We start from the raw sequence: 12,200 nt of genomic DNA, 5'->3' as shown, positions 1-12,200 counted from the left end.
CAGTTTAGAGTGGAACACTGGAAACAAAGTAACATACATTCTCGCAAAAGTGATTAAGATTGCTGTGCTGTTATAAAAGACAATGACATGCCAAAATGCAAGGCGAGTGGTTTGAGGGTTTAAGCCATTGGTCTGTTAGACAGGTTGAGAGAACTCAATCTGGTGTAATTAGGGAAAGACAAATTATGAAAGAACACAAACCAAGATCTATGTTGTATTTCATAAATCCTGAAGCAAAATCTATGGGAGAGATATTTATCTTTGTGCTGAATCAGGAGAAAATTACAAAACATGAAAACAACAGAAGTAAATGCAATTTAAGTAACATGACCCCTACATTTAGGAGTTATTGTCCAGCACAACAAATAATGAGTTCAAATGTGTAGAGTGTCCTTAAGGAGAGATAAAGCACTCCAGATCCAGGCAAACAAAAACTACATTTATTTCTTAGAAATTTCGTTTGCAGACAGTTTCAGTGCATGCCAAACGCCCATTTGACCAAAAAAAAATAAACGGTGAAAAGTATTGCCGAAAAAATACAAACCAGTCAGCCTTTGTGAAAAGACAGGCTAACATTTAAAGTATAGACCTCCATCAGAAACGAACAAGGACAATCATAGTGTTCAAAAAGGAAAAAAAGGGAGGGGGGGAGAATTAGAAGATACTCTAAATCACTGCAATAAATTAGAGCGTTGATTGAAAAGGGAACATGTCACAAGTAGCCCAATTCATTCTGAAATAGCGATGGAAGCTGGATGAGTCAGGTGAATCGCAGCTCTGGAAGGCATAACATAACACGGAGGGAAAGAGAAAATAATTTGTATTTTTATAGCTGCTTTCATGACTTCAGTAGTCTCAAAATGCTTAATGGCCAATTGGCATGCAGCAAAGTCCCACAAACAGCAATGTGATAATGAGCCCGGTACACTGCTCATTGAGGTCTTTTACATCCACGTGGGAGCACAGATCCAGCATCGGTACATTGTCTCTTCCAAAAGACAGCATCTGACAGTGCAGCATCCCCACTGTTGGAATAAATTAGATTGTATTCCTTCAAAGAGTAAGGGATGACCTAATTGAATTTAATTAGGCTAACTAAAAGCTAAAATAGATGGAGGAAAAGTATTTCTTCTGATGGAAGAGTCGAGCACAAAGGAGCACAACCTTCATGTTAGAGATAGGTTGTTCAGGGCGAAGTCAAGAAGCATTTCTTTGCTCAAATGATAATGGAAAGTTGAAATTCTCTCCCTGAAAAAGTAACGGAATCTAGATCAATTGAACATTTCAGAACTGTGGTTGATCAGGATTTTTTGTTAAACAAGGGTATTAATGGATTACAGAACCAAGGCAGGAAGTATATCAGTTATGATCTAACTGAATGGTGGAGCATGCATATAGGGCTTACTGTGCCCCATTAATAAAATGAAGTGTCAATCTAGGCTATGTGCTCAAACTATGAAGAGGAACTTCAACCCAAAATATTGTGATTCAGAGATGAGAGTGCTACCACTGAGCCATGGCTGACAACATAAACATAGGTAGCAGATATCAGTTTTTGATCATTTTACTGATTGCATGCTCACTACAAACTGGTTCTGGAAGTAAAGATCAAAATCTGCAAGTTCAGCATCTTAGCATCATTGTCACCCAAATGAACATTACTTCTGAAAATGAATTCCTTTATTGGCTGGATATTTAACCTTTACATTGGCTGTTAGCATCATGTGCTACAGTATTAAATTGTTGGAAAGGTTAGTCGTATTTTGTTAAAAATGCATAGTAGTTGATCGATTTCTGAAAAGAAACCATTCCAGCATTATCCATTTTAATTTCAAGTACCTTTAAGTCTTATTTATCATCTTTGTGTTACTTTAAGACTTACTTGAACACTTCCTGGTCCATGACAATACCAGCAGCTTGTGAGAGTTCATACAGCTCCAGCTCTTCTGCACTGAGGATCTTCTTCTTCTTGCCTGTATACTTCTGTACATTTCCACTGACCGTGGCCAGGAGGGTCTGCTGGGCTTCTAGGGCGGAACTCCCAATCTGCTGTGGTACAGCCATCAGTTATCACTGGAACAGTCCCTCAAACTGAAATCTAATAAGTAACAAGGCATATGAGAAGATGCTCTGCATCTGTATCCCATGCCTCAAACAAGCAGGGGAGGCATTTACATAGTGAGTATGCATACTAAATTATCAAAAACCTAAATGTGGCATAACCTGCTGCTATTTTTTTAATGTTTATATATTCAGGGAAGTTCTCCATTAATTTGATGTGTCCAATTATCCTATCCTAAACGTGGCAGCGTGGTGGCACAGTGGTTAGCACTGCTGCCTCACAGCTCCAGGAACCCGGGTTCAATTCCGGCTTCAGGTGACTGTCTGTGTGGAGTTCACACTTTCTCCACGTGTCTACGTGGGTTCCCTCCAGGTGGTCTGCTTTCCTCCCACAGTCCAATGTTTGCAGGTAAGGTGGATTGGCCATGCTAAATTGCCCCTCAGCGTCCAAAAGATAGGGTGGGGTTACGGGGATAGGGTGGAGGCGTGGGCTTAAGTAGGGTTCTCTTTCCAAGGGCCGGTGCAGACTCAATGGGCCGAATGGCCTCCTTCTGCACTGTAAATTCTTTGACTCTATGAAAGTCTGTTTCCTTACCTAGAATTTTAGGATAAGTGTTCTTCTGGGTTGCAACCAATAACCTCTAGAAATAGCTATTCGGAGGTACCAATGGCATGCTCACATAATTCTTCTCCCTCTGACATAAGATGCCTTGCAGTACCTCTACAGTGACCCTGGTTTTTCCCAAGTAGAAGCACCAAATGAAACCAACATGGTTTAGTAGGAAGCTTATTAAAGAAGATTACACCAAGCAAGTCAAGATTTAACTTTGCATTATGAATTCCACCATTACTGCATTAATAAAATATCACAGGTGCTGGAAACCTGAAGTAAAAATAGAAAATGCTGAAAATACGCAGGTCAGGCAGCACATGTAGAGAAACAGTTACATTTCACAGTTCTGACAAAAAGGCATCAAATTGAAACATTAACTCTCATTCTTTCTTGAAAGATGTGGTCTGACCTGAGTATTTGCAGTATTTTCTGTTTTTATTATTGTATAAGCATTGAGTCTAGGCATAATGTCAGTGCCACATGAATTTAACTCGTGTTTACTTATCTGTAGTCACATTGAATATCACATTTGATAGGAAAGATCATTTATTTACATATCTTTCTGCTATAAGAGGTTGGGGACAATGCCAGGGCTTAAATTGTTAAATTATGAAAACAGGTTCCATAAACTTGACTTGTGCTCCGCTCCCTGGAATTCAGTAAATTGGGGCAGCACGGTGGCGCAGTAGTTAGCACTGCTCCCGAAGGCGCGGAGGACCCAGGTTCGATCCTGGCCCTGGGTCACTGTCTGTGTGCAGTTTGCACATACTCTTCTCCCAGTGTCTGGGTGGGTGAAGGAAACTGTCCATTTCTAATAGGTAAAAGGGTAATTGATTTAGCCATTTAAATGTAAAAACTAAAGCCCAGTTTAAAATCCATTTTAAAAAGGATTTCATCATATAACTTCAAGCATAATTTAGATTACAAATTCACAGCTTACAGAATTTGCAGTGGCAAAACACAGGATCTGAAACATTCAAAGAAACTAGCTAGAGCTTATGCAACATTTTACTGATATCATAAACTGACCATTGTTTTAAATAGCAAAAGCTATGCAGCATACCCAAGGTCGCCATGACTACATGAACACACCTTTGTTCAGAATTCAGATAGAAGCACAGTTAGCAATAAACCAGCAAAAACTAGAATTAAGAGGATAGATCACATTCCAACACACACAAAAATCTACAAATGCACATATCCGAATATATGTTGCACATTGATGATTGACAACTAACCATCCAACCAAATGTATTTGAAACCCATCCAAGCCAATCAGCACATTGCAGGGGTAGGGACAGATGGAGTTCGACTGATAACATTCTCCTTAAACATCGAAGTTTGGGAAGCCATTTTCCATCCGGATCAATCTCTACTTTTACTTGACTATTCGCTATCCTTATTTTCATATTTTCCCTTCTAAAACTCTTGAAGTCTGCGCAGGTTGTCTTTGCCTTAAGCAAGAAACCATTTCTGTATTATTTTTGAAAGTTAAAATTGTTTTATAAATTACTTCTCTTTAAGTCTTTTGCTGGCAAGGCTTTATTGAGAATAGATATAATTTTCTCTCAATTGTAATCAGTGGAGGCAATAGAAGATTCTTATTTTGCATCAAGAAATGTAACTTCAATTCTACTGAGTTTTGAAGTGTATACGAGACTACACTTGAACCGCACGGTAGACTCCTACAATTGACATAGTTCGGCAAAAGGGGAGGAGCACCGAGTCGACGATCGGAGAGAGTTCAAAAACATCGGAACGAGTCGGAGACGATCGGAGGGATTCGGAGGACATCGGAAGACCGAAGATCGTTAATGGAAGCCCAGAAGACCCAAAGACATCTATCCAAAAAACTGCTAGACCCAATTAAAGTGCTTCTACCCCTTAAGAAAGGACCTTTTTTAAGAAAGAGTTATTCAATCGGGTGCAGGCCGTATAACTAAATAAAACACAGCTGACTGAATAGTTGTGGTCGGGTAATCTTCAAATTACACAAATTGTTTGCGACCAAAAAATTGGGTTTAAGGCTGGATTTATGGCGGACAAAAGTCCTAAAATAGACCTTGTTCCTTCAAAAGGTAGAGAACAACTTCCCACAACTTCAAGGGGAGGTCGCGCTGTACCAGATGTCTCTGTTGACGATATATTGGGAGACCTTAGATCTTCAATTTATAGACTTTTGGATTGTCTAAAGTAGCTACGAGAATTGAATCAAAATATGACATCCCTAAAGGACAGTTGTCCCTTGATGACATCAAAATAATGTGGGGAAAAACCACACGATTGACCAAAAAGAAACGTATGAAATGGGCTTTTGCAGTTATGGCACAGCTCCATAAGCAGCAAGAAACAGTCACAAACACAAAACACAATTGCGAACTTAAAACTGCCAAAGAAAAACTAGTGGCAGCAAAATCTAAGCTCGAGAAATCTGATCAAACTGAAACACTATTGGCTGACTCAAAATGCAGAACTCAGCTATTACTATTACAAATTGATTAACTCCAAAAGAGAAATACTCACTCAGAATCCAAACTTCAACAGTAATATCAGAAAAGTATGGTCTTAAAAGTCAAAATTGCCAGGTACTTGAGGAAAAATGTATTTTGGAAAGTGACATGGACACCATGAAATGTCATAACAAATTACCGACAGACAAATTAACGCCTCAAAAGCCTTCAAATTTGTCTTTAAAACCTCAGCTCAATTCTCCAAAGCAAACAGCTCCACCAACAGCAAGTGTTGAAATGTTTTGAGCTAACACCCAAGCTGTACCAGCGGTATCTAGATCAGATCCTGCATTATTGCAAGCTGCTACTGACATGAAAACAATGAATACACTGATCGGAGTTCCACAGGGGAGTCTGGCCAAATGGGCTATCTGTCCGTTCCGGGTTGAAGGACCCTTTTTCCCCAGAACAAACCGTTATCTTACTCGGAAACCGACCAAGAAATGCTGCTGGCCCCGATCCAAAAGCCTCTCATGGCAGCTTTGATAGACTGTGAGATTGTTCAACAAGAAAAGCCTGTTCGGTTGAACAACGAGCCTAGTGGCAAACAAAGCGTAATACAACTTAACCCATTAAGCACCAAACAGCTTGGAGTTGAAGTGATAGAGACAACAGCCTGGGTTTTAAACCATTTAAAAGATCTATCATCTAAAACCCATTTTGTCACTGGTTTAAGATCAGAACTGTCAGCAGCTTTAAATTTGATCCTACCCAGACCTCAGTCCCAGTCCGAACAGCAACTGCTAAAAATAGCAGTCAATCGTTGCTTCTCCTCCTCCGTTAACAACAAATGCGACCCCTGTACTCACTCCGAAAAAGAATTCCAGAAAAGATATGAAATTCCTTCCTTATGTTGAAGACAGCCATTTTGCAAATTTCAGATTTCATGATTACAAATTGGACTCCTACGATGAAGACCCGCCTCCTGGCTACAGGGGTACGCCCTAAGTCATGTATCACCAAAAGGCCGGAAGCTACGTAACACAATAACTTGTTGCCAAGAACGGTTAACTTGAGAAAGAAAAACTGTCATTATTTTGAATGATACTTATTAATTATTGTAAAAAAATTAACAAATCTTGTTAGCTGTGCTTTCTTTAACAGAGCCGGCGAATTCATCTACAGAAAACCAAGTTAATTCAGCACAAGATTGATTCAGTCATACGTGCGTTCAGTACTGGATCCTCGATTTTCTGACCAACAGACCACAATCAGTAAGAATGAACAACAACACCTCCTCCACAATAGTCCTCAACACCGTACTTAGCCCCCTACTCTACTCCCTGTACACACACGACTGCGTGGCAAAACTTGGTTCCAAGTCCATCTACAAGTTTGCTGACGATACGACCATAGTGGGCCGGATCTCGAATAACGATGAGTCCGAATACAGGAGGGAGATAGAGAACCTAGTGGAGTGGTGTAGCGACAACAATTTCTCCCTCAATGCCAGCAAAACTAAAGAGCTGGTAATTGACTTCAGGAAGCAAAGTACTGTACACACCCCTGTCAGCATCAACGGGGCCGAGGTGGAGATGGTTAGCAGTTTCAAATTCCTAGGGGTGCACATCTCCAAAAATCTGTCCTGGTCCACCCACGTCGATGCTACCACCAAGAAAGCACAACAGCGCCTATACTTCCTCAGGAAACTAAGGAAATTCGGCATGTCCACATTGACTCTTACCAACTTTTACAGATGCACCATAGAAAGCATCCTATCAGGCTGCATCACAGCCTGGTATGGCAACTGCTCAGCACAGGACCGCAAGAAACTTCAGAGAGCCGTGAACACCGCCCAGTCCATCACACAAACCTGCCTCCCATCCATTGACTCCATCTACACCTCCCGTTGCCTGGGGAAAGCGGGCAGTATAATCAAAGATCCCTCCCACCCGGCTTACTCACTCTTCCAACTTCTTCCATCGGGCAGGAGAAACAGAAGTCTGAGAACACGCACGAACAGACTCAAAAACAGCTTCTTCCCCACTGTCACCAGACTCCTAAATGACCCTCTTATGGACTGATTTCATTAACACTACACCCTGTATGCTTCATCCGATGCCAGTGCTTTTGTAGTTATATTGTATATGTTGTGTTGCTCTATTATGTATTTTCTTTTATTCCCTTTTCTTCTCATGTACTTAATGATCTGTTGAGCTGCTCGCAGAAAAATACTTTTCACTGTACCTCAGTACACGTGACAATAAACAAATCCAATCCAATCCAATATATTCAATAAGTTGTGTTTGATATTTTAAAATAAATGTTTAAAATTGGCTTGAAAATTAAAACTTCAGACAATGTGGAAGCTGTTTTTTTAAAAACTGATTAAAAGCAAATCTATGTTTCAGAACACACAGTTCTGAAGACAGTTGATAAGTATGAATTTGGCAGAAATCCAACTTTTACTCCCAGTCCATTTGACTGATATATATAACCCTTTCAACAGGCTTTTGTGTATAATCCAGAAGATGTCAAAGACTTGGCAGTACACATCCAATACAAAGTTTAAAAAAAAGACTTGACCAACCCTTTGATCACACTCTTTGGGGTTGGCTTTCCAGATGGTTGGGTGGCACAGGAATTATCATTCAGGGACTTTTCCTATTTTGCATATTTGGACTTATCAGTTACGTAATAATGTTGCTGATCAGATACTTTGGCTAATGCATGTCTACCCATAGTGCCCCACCAATCCACATGGTTCATATTAATTCATATGCAGCACTAGCCAATAACATCAAAATTAAAAGTTTCTATTGAACTATTATTTACTGCATTATTCATTTTTTGTGAATTATTATTAATAATTTTATTACTGAGTTACATAATCAATTTTGATGGCCATTTTACCAATTATTACTAAATCATATACTCAACTTCAGTTATTTTGCTGTATAATCATTTTTCGTATACATGAAATTATTATTGATCGCTTACTAATTATGTAATCATGATATCAATTTTTAATCAGAATATCAATGTTTTAAGCAATTTATCAATTTTTCCCTCATCTCCCTTCTCTATCAGGAATACCCGCTCAGAGAAATAAACATGCCCTCAGTGCACGAGACACAATCTATGTTAAAATTATTCCTTTTTATTGGGAAATAAGGGTAGTCAACGAATTAAATAAAATCACAACCATCATACAAGATGTAGCTGATTATACCACCACTGCCCGAGATAAAATCTGAGACGAAATGCAAGCAAGTCAAACTGTGGCACTACAAAATCGAATGGCACTTGATTATGTGCACGCCGAAAAAGGTGGCACCTGCGCCCTGATCGGTGCGGAGTGTTGCACTGGTATTCCAGATAATTCAAAAAGAAGTTAAAGATCTGGCAGCACACATTCAAAAAGTCAGAAAGCTTGACACACCCTCAGATACCTCTATCGGTGAGTAACTTTGCGGGTGGTTGGGACCCACAGGAATGTCCACAGTAAGAATAATCTTTTTCTTCTGTGTAGCAGGATTCATCATTTACTTGACATTCCTGGTGATCAAATGCATTAGCCAACTATTCACTAAATGCAAAGGCCCAACAATCAGAATGATTCACACTAACCCCACTGCACCACCATTAGATGAAATAGAACTACAATATTACTGTTGAACTGTTACTAATCTATCAATTATTTGATTGTATTATGAATGTATTGCTAAAAGATTAATACCGAATCAGTAGAATCAAATTCAATTAATTGATTAATTGTTGTTGTATAATAATAATTTTTAAAAGATATTTATTAATTTTTGCCGTAATGCTTGAAATGGAAAGCTTGCCCACTCTATTGCTGAAGATTATCATCAGACAATGTGAATGACTTCCTCTTCGTGCTTTTACCTATCCTATCGCATTTCTCCTTTCTTTTTGTTTTATTATGATATATCTCACCTAATCTTTCGATTTATCAAAGGGTGGATTGAAGGAAACTGTCCATTTCTAATAGGTAAAAGGGTAATTGATTTAGCCATTTAAATGTAAAAACTAAAGCCCAGTTTAAAATCCATTTTAAAAAGGATTTCATCATATAACTTCAAGCATAATTTAGATTACAAATTCACAGCTTACAGAATTTGCAGTGGCAAAACACAGGATCTGAAACATTCAAAGAAACTAGCTAGAGCTTATGGAACATTTTTACTGATATCATAAACTGACCATTGTTTTAAATAGCAAAAGCTATGCAGCATACCCAAGGTCGCCATGACTACACCATTGTTCAGAATTCAGGTAGAAGCACAGTCAGTAATAAACCAGCAAAAACTAGAATTGATCAAGAGGATATATCACATTCCAACAAAATCTACAAATGCAACATATCCAAATATATGTTGCACACTGATGATTGACAACTAACCATCCAACCAAATTTATTTGAAACCCATCCAAGCCAATCAGCACATTGTCGGGGTAGGGACAGATGGAGTTTGACTAATAACATTCTCCTTAAACATCAAAGTTTGGGAAGCCATTTTCCATCCGGATCAATCTATACTTTTACTTGACTATTCACTATCCTTATTTTCATATTTTCCCTTCTAAAACTCTTGAAGTCTGCGCAAGCTGTCTTTGCCTTAAGAAGAAACCATTTCTGTATTATTTTTGAAAGTTAAAATTGTTTTATAAATTAGTTTTCTTTAAGTCTTTTGCTGGCAAGGCTTTATTGAGAATAGATATAAGTTTCTCTCAATTGACCTCATTAACACTCCACCCTATATGCTTCATCCGATGTCAGTGCTTATGTGACATTGTATATGTTGTGTTGCCCTATTATGTATTTTCTTTTATTCCCTTTTCTCATGTACTTAATGATCTGTTGAGCTGCTCGCAGAAAAATACTTTTCACTGTACCTCGGTACACGTGACAATAAACAAATCCAATCAAATTGTAATCAGTAGAGGCAATAAAAGATTCTTACTTCGCATCCGAGAAGTGTAACTCATATTTCTACCGAGTTTTAAAGTATATGTGAGACTGCACTTGAACCACATGGTAGATCTCTAAAGTGGGTCTCACCCCCACAACCCAAAGATGTGCAGGGTAGGTGGATTGGCCATGCTAAATTGTCCCTTAATTCGAAAAAAAAAAATTGGGTACTGTAAATTTATTTTTTTTAAAAAAGGAATTCCGTAAGTTATCAGGTGATCTATTTGAGGTGTTTACGATAATAAAGGAATTCCATCAGACAGAAATGGTAATGATTGACCTACATCTTAACTCCATTTACACAACTTTAGTTCCACTGGTGGCAAAATTCAGAACTGGGTTATGATGTTAAATTAGCGTTAGGAAACTCAGAGGTAAATTAAAAAATAACTTTCTCCCGCACAAAGAGCATTAAAAACTCCCTTCCCCCAGCAGGCTGAGAATGCTGCATCAACTGAATGAGTTGAGAGATTTCTGTTAAATAAGGAGAGTATACAAGGCAAAGGCAGGTAAATGAGGTAGAGATGCACATTAGCCACAACCCAGTGAACAGACATGGAGGGCTGAAGGGCATTTTTCTGTTCCTGCACTGCTAAATGAGTTCTCCAGTGGGATAATACTCTTTCACCACTTGGCCAGTGATTGAGATCCAATTCAGAGGACATGGTTTTTGTCTCTCAACGGGGCAAGAACCTGCCATTCCTGCAGTTACACATTGATATACACCAATTGCAGCCAAATGTGTAGAGATTTGGGGGAGGGGGGAGATTTAAAGCCAACTGGCTTACATGTTAGAGAACTAAATAGTACAAATACTCAGCAGGTGCAGTGGCAGCCTGTGTGGAGAGACATTGAAGTAATCGTCGATCGGAGTTGGGGACCTATTTTAACCCAAGATAAATATGTAATTTCAAGAACGGGTGAACAAGGGACATCTTCGAGGCCTAACTTCTCTCGTTGTTGGAAAGCAGGGCGAGGTAATTTATATTTACAGGCATTTGCGCTGAATCGGTAATGTCGCGCCGGATAGCGGACATGGGCGACCACAGCTACCAGCGCTCCTGGTCCCGAGTCTGTTGCGGCTCCCGCTTTCTCGGCAGCTTTCCTCCCGGTTATTTACCAGCTTCCTCCCCCGCCCCTAACAACTGGCCAGCCGTGCACCTCCTCCGCTCCCACCGACTAGGAACTGCGGCCTCGCACAAACGGTCCTGGGGGCGGAGCTCTCCGCGCCTGAGCGAGGGCAAGACGCAGAAACGGCAACAGCGCCTCTGACCGAGGGAGGATTGCAAAGCACTTACTTCGCTCTCTTTGTAAAAGTGTGAGAGACGTACAGCAACACAACCCTCTTGGCTGCCTTGGTAAGACCACACCTGCAATGTTGGGTGCAGTTTTGGTCTTCTTATCTGAGGAAGGATGCTCTTGGCTATGGAGAGAGCGCCGCGAAGGTTTAACCAGATCGATTCCTGGGGTCGTACGGCTGATGATGTACAGGGAGAAATTGAGTTGCTTGGGATTTTATTCACTGGAGTTCAGATGGGGGGAGGAATCTCATAGATATCTATTAACTCCTAACAGGACCAGCCAAGGAAGGATGTCCCCAATCACGGAGGAGTCCATAACCAGGGGTTACAATCTCAGGATAAGGGGTAGAATATTTAGGACTGAGATGAAGAGATATCTCAACCCAGAGAGTGGTGAGCCTGTGGAATTCGCTATCACAGAATGTAGTTGACCCCAAAACATTATTGTTTTCAAAAAAGAATTAGATATAGTTCTTGGGGTGCTCGTGGATCTACTTTTTCGTGGTGGGGAAGGCTTTGCTGGCTGGGGTTAAGAGGTCGGAATACTTGGCGATTGCAGTGTCAGATCATGCTCCGCATTGGGTGGATATGGTACTGGAGAAGGGGGTAGCGCAGAGGCCGGGGTGGAAATTAGATGTGGGACTTTTGGGGGACCAAGGGTTCTGTGACAAAATTGAAACGGTAATTAAGGAATATGTAGGTTTCAACTGTACGGGTGAGGTGTCAAAGGCAGTTGTCTGGGAGGCTCTAAAGGCGGTGGTGAGGGGTGAGGTGATTTT

The 12,200-nt window shown here is 40.1% G+C and overlaps 1 protein-coding gene across 3 annotated transcripts in view; it reads right to left on the bottom strand.

Annotated features, from left to right (window-relative positions):
- mzt2b (mitotic spindle organizing protein 2B) overlaps nt 1-11,353 on the bottom strand; it is a 42,330-nt gene extending 30,977 nt beyond the window's left edge. Inside the window, exons 1-2 of one of the 3 annotated variants that reach the window (XM_072497990.1) lie at nt 11,241-11,353; nt 1,883-2,098 (exon numbers count right to left, since the gene is read on the bottom strand). In XM_072497990.1, coding sequence (XP_072354091.1) covers nt 1,883-2,064 — 182 coding nt within the window. In that variant the 5' untranslated portion in view covers nt 2,065-2,098; nt 11,241-11,353. Of the gene's footprint in view, nt 1-1,882; nt 2,099-11,112 lie in introns of all 3 variants that reach the window. The other 2 variants (XM_072497989.1, XM_072497991.1) reach the window with 2 other exon arrangements.
- Between the last annotated feature and the right edge of the window lie 847 nt (nt 11,354-12,200).

The sequence above is a fragment of the Scyliorhinus torazame genome, chromosome 1 (genome assembly GCF_047496885.1).
Source record: "Scyliorhinus torazame isolate Kashiwa2021f chromosome 1, sScyTor2.1, whole genome shotgun sequence".
Taxonomy (NCBI): domain Eukaryota; kingdom Metazoa; phylum Chordata; class Chondrichthyes; order Carcharhiniformes; family Scyliorhinidae; genus Scyliorhinus; species Scyliorhinus torazame.
This window is presented reverse-complemented; position numbering and strand designations above follow the sequence as displayed.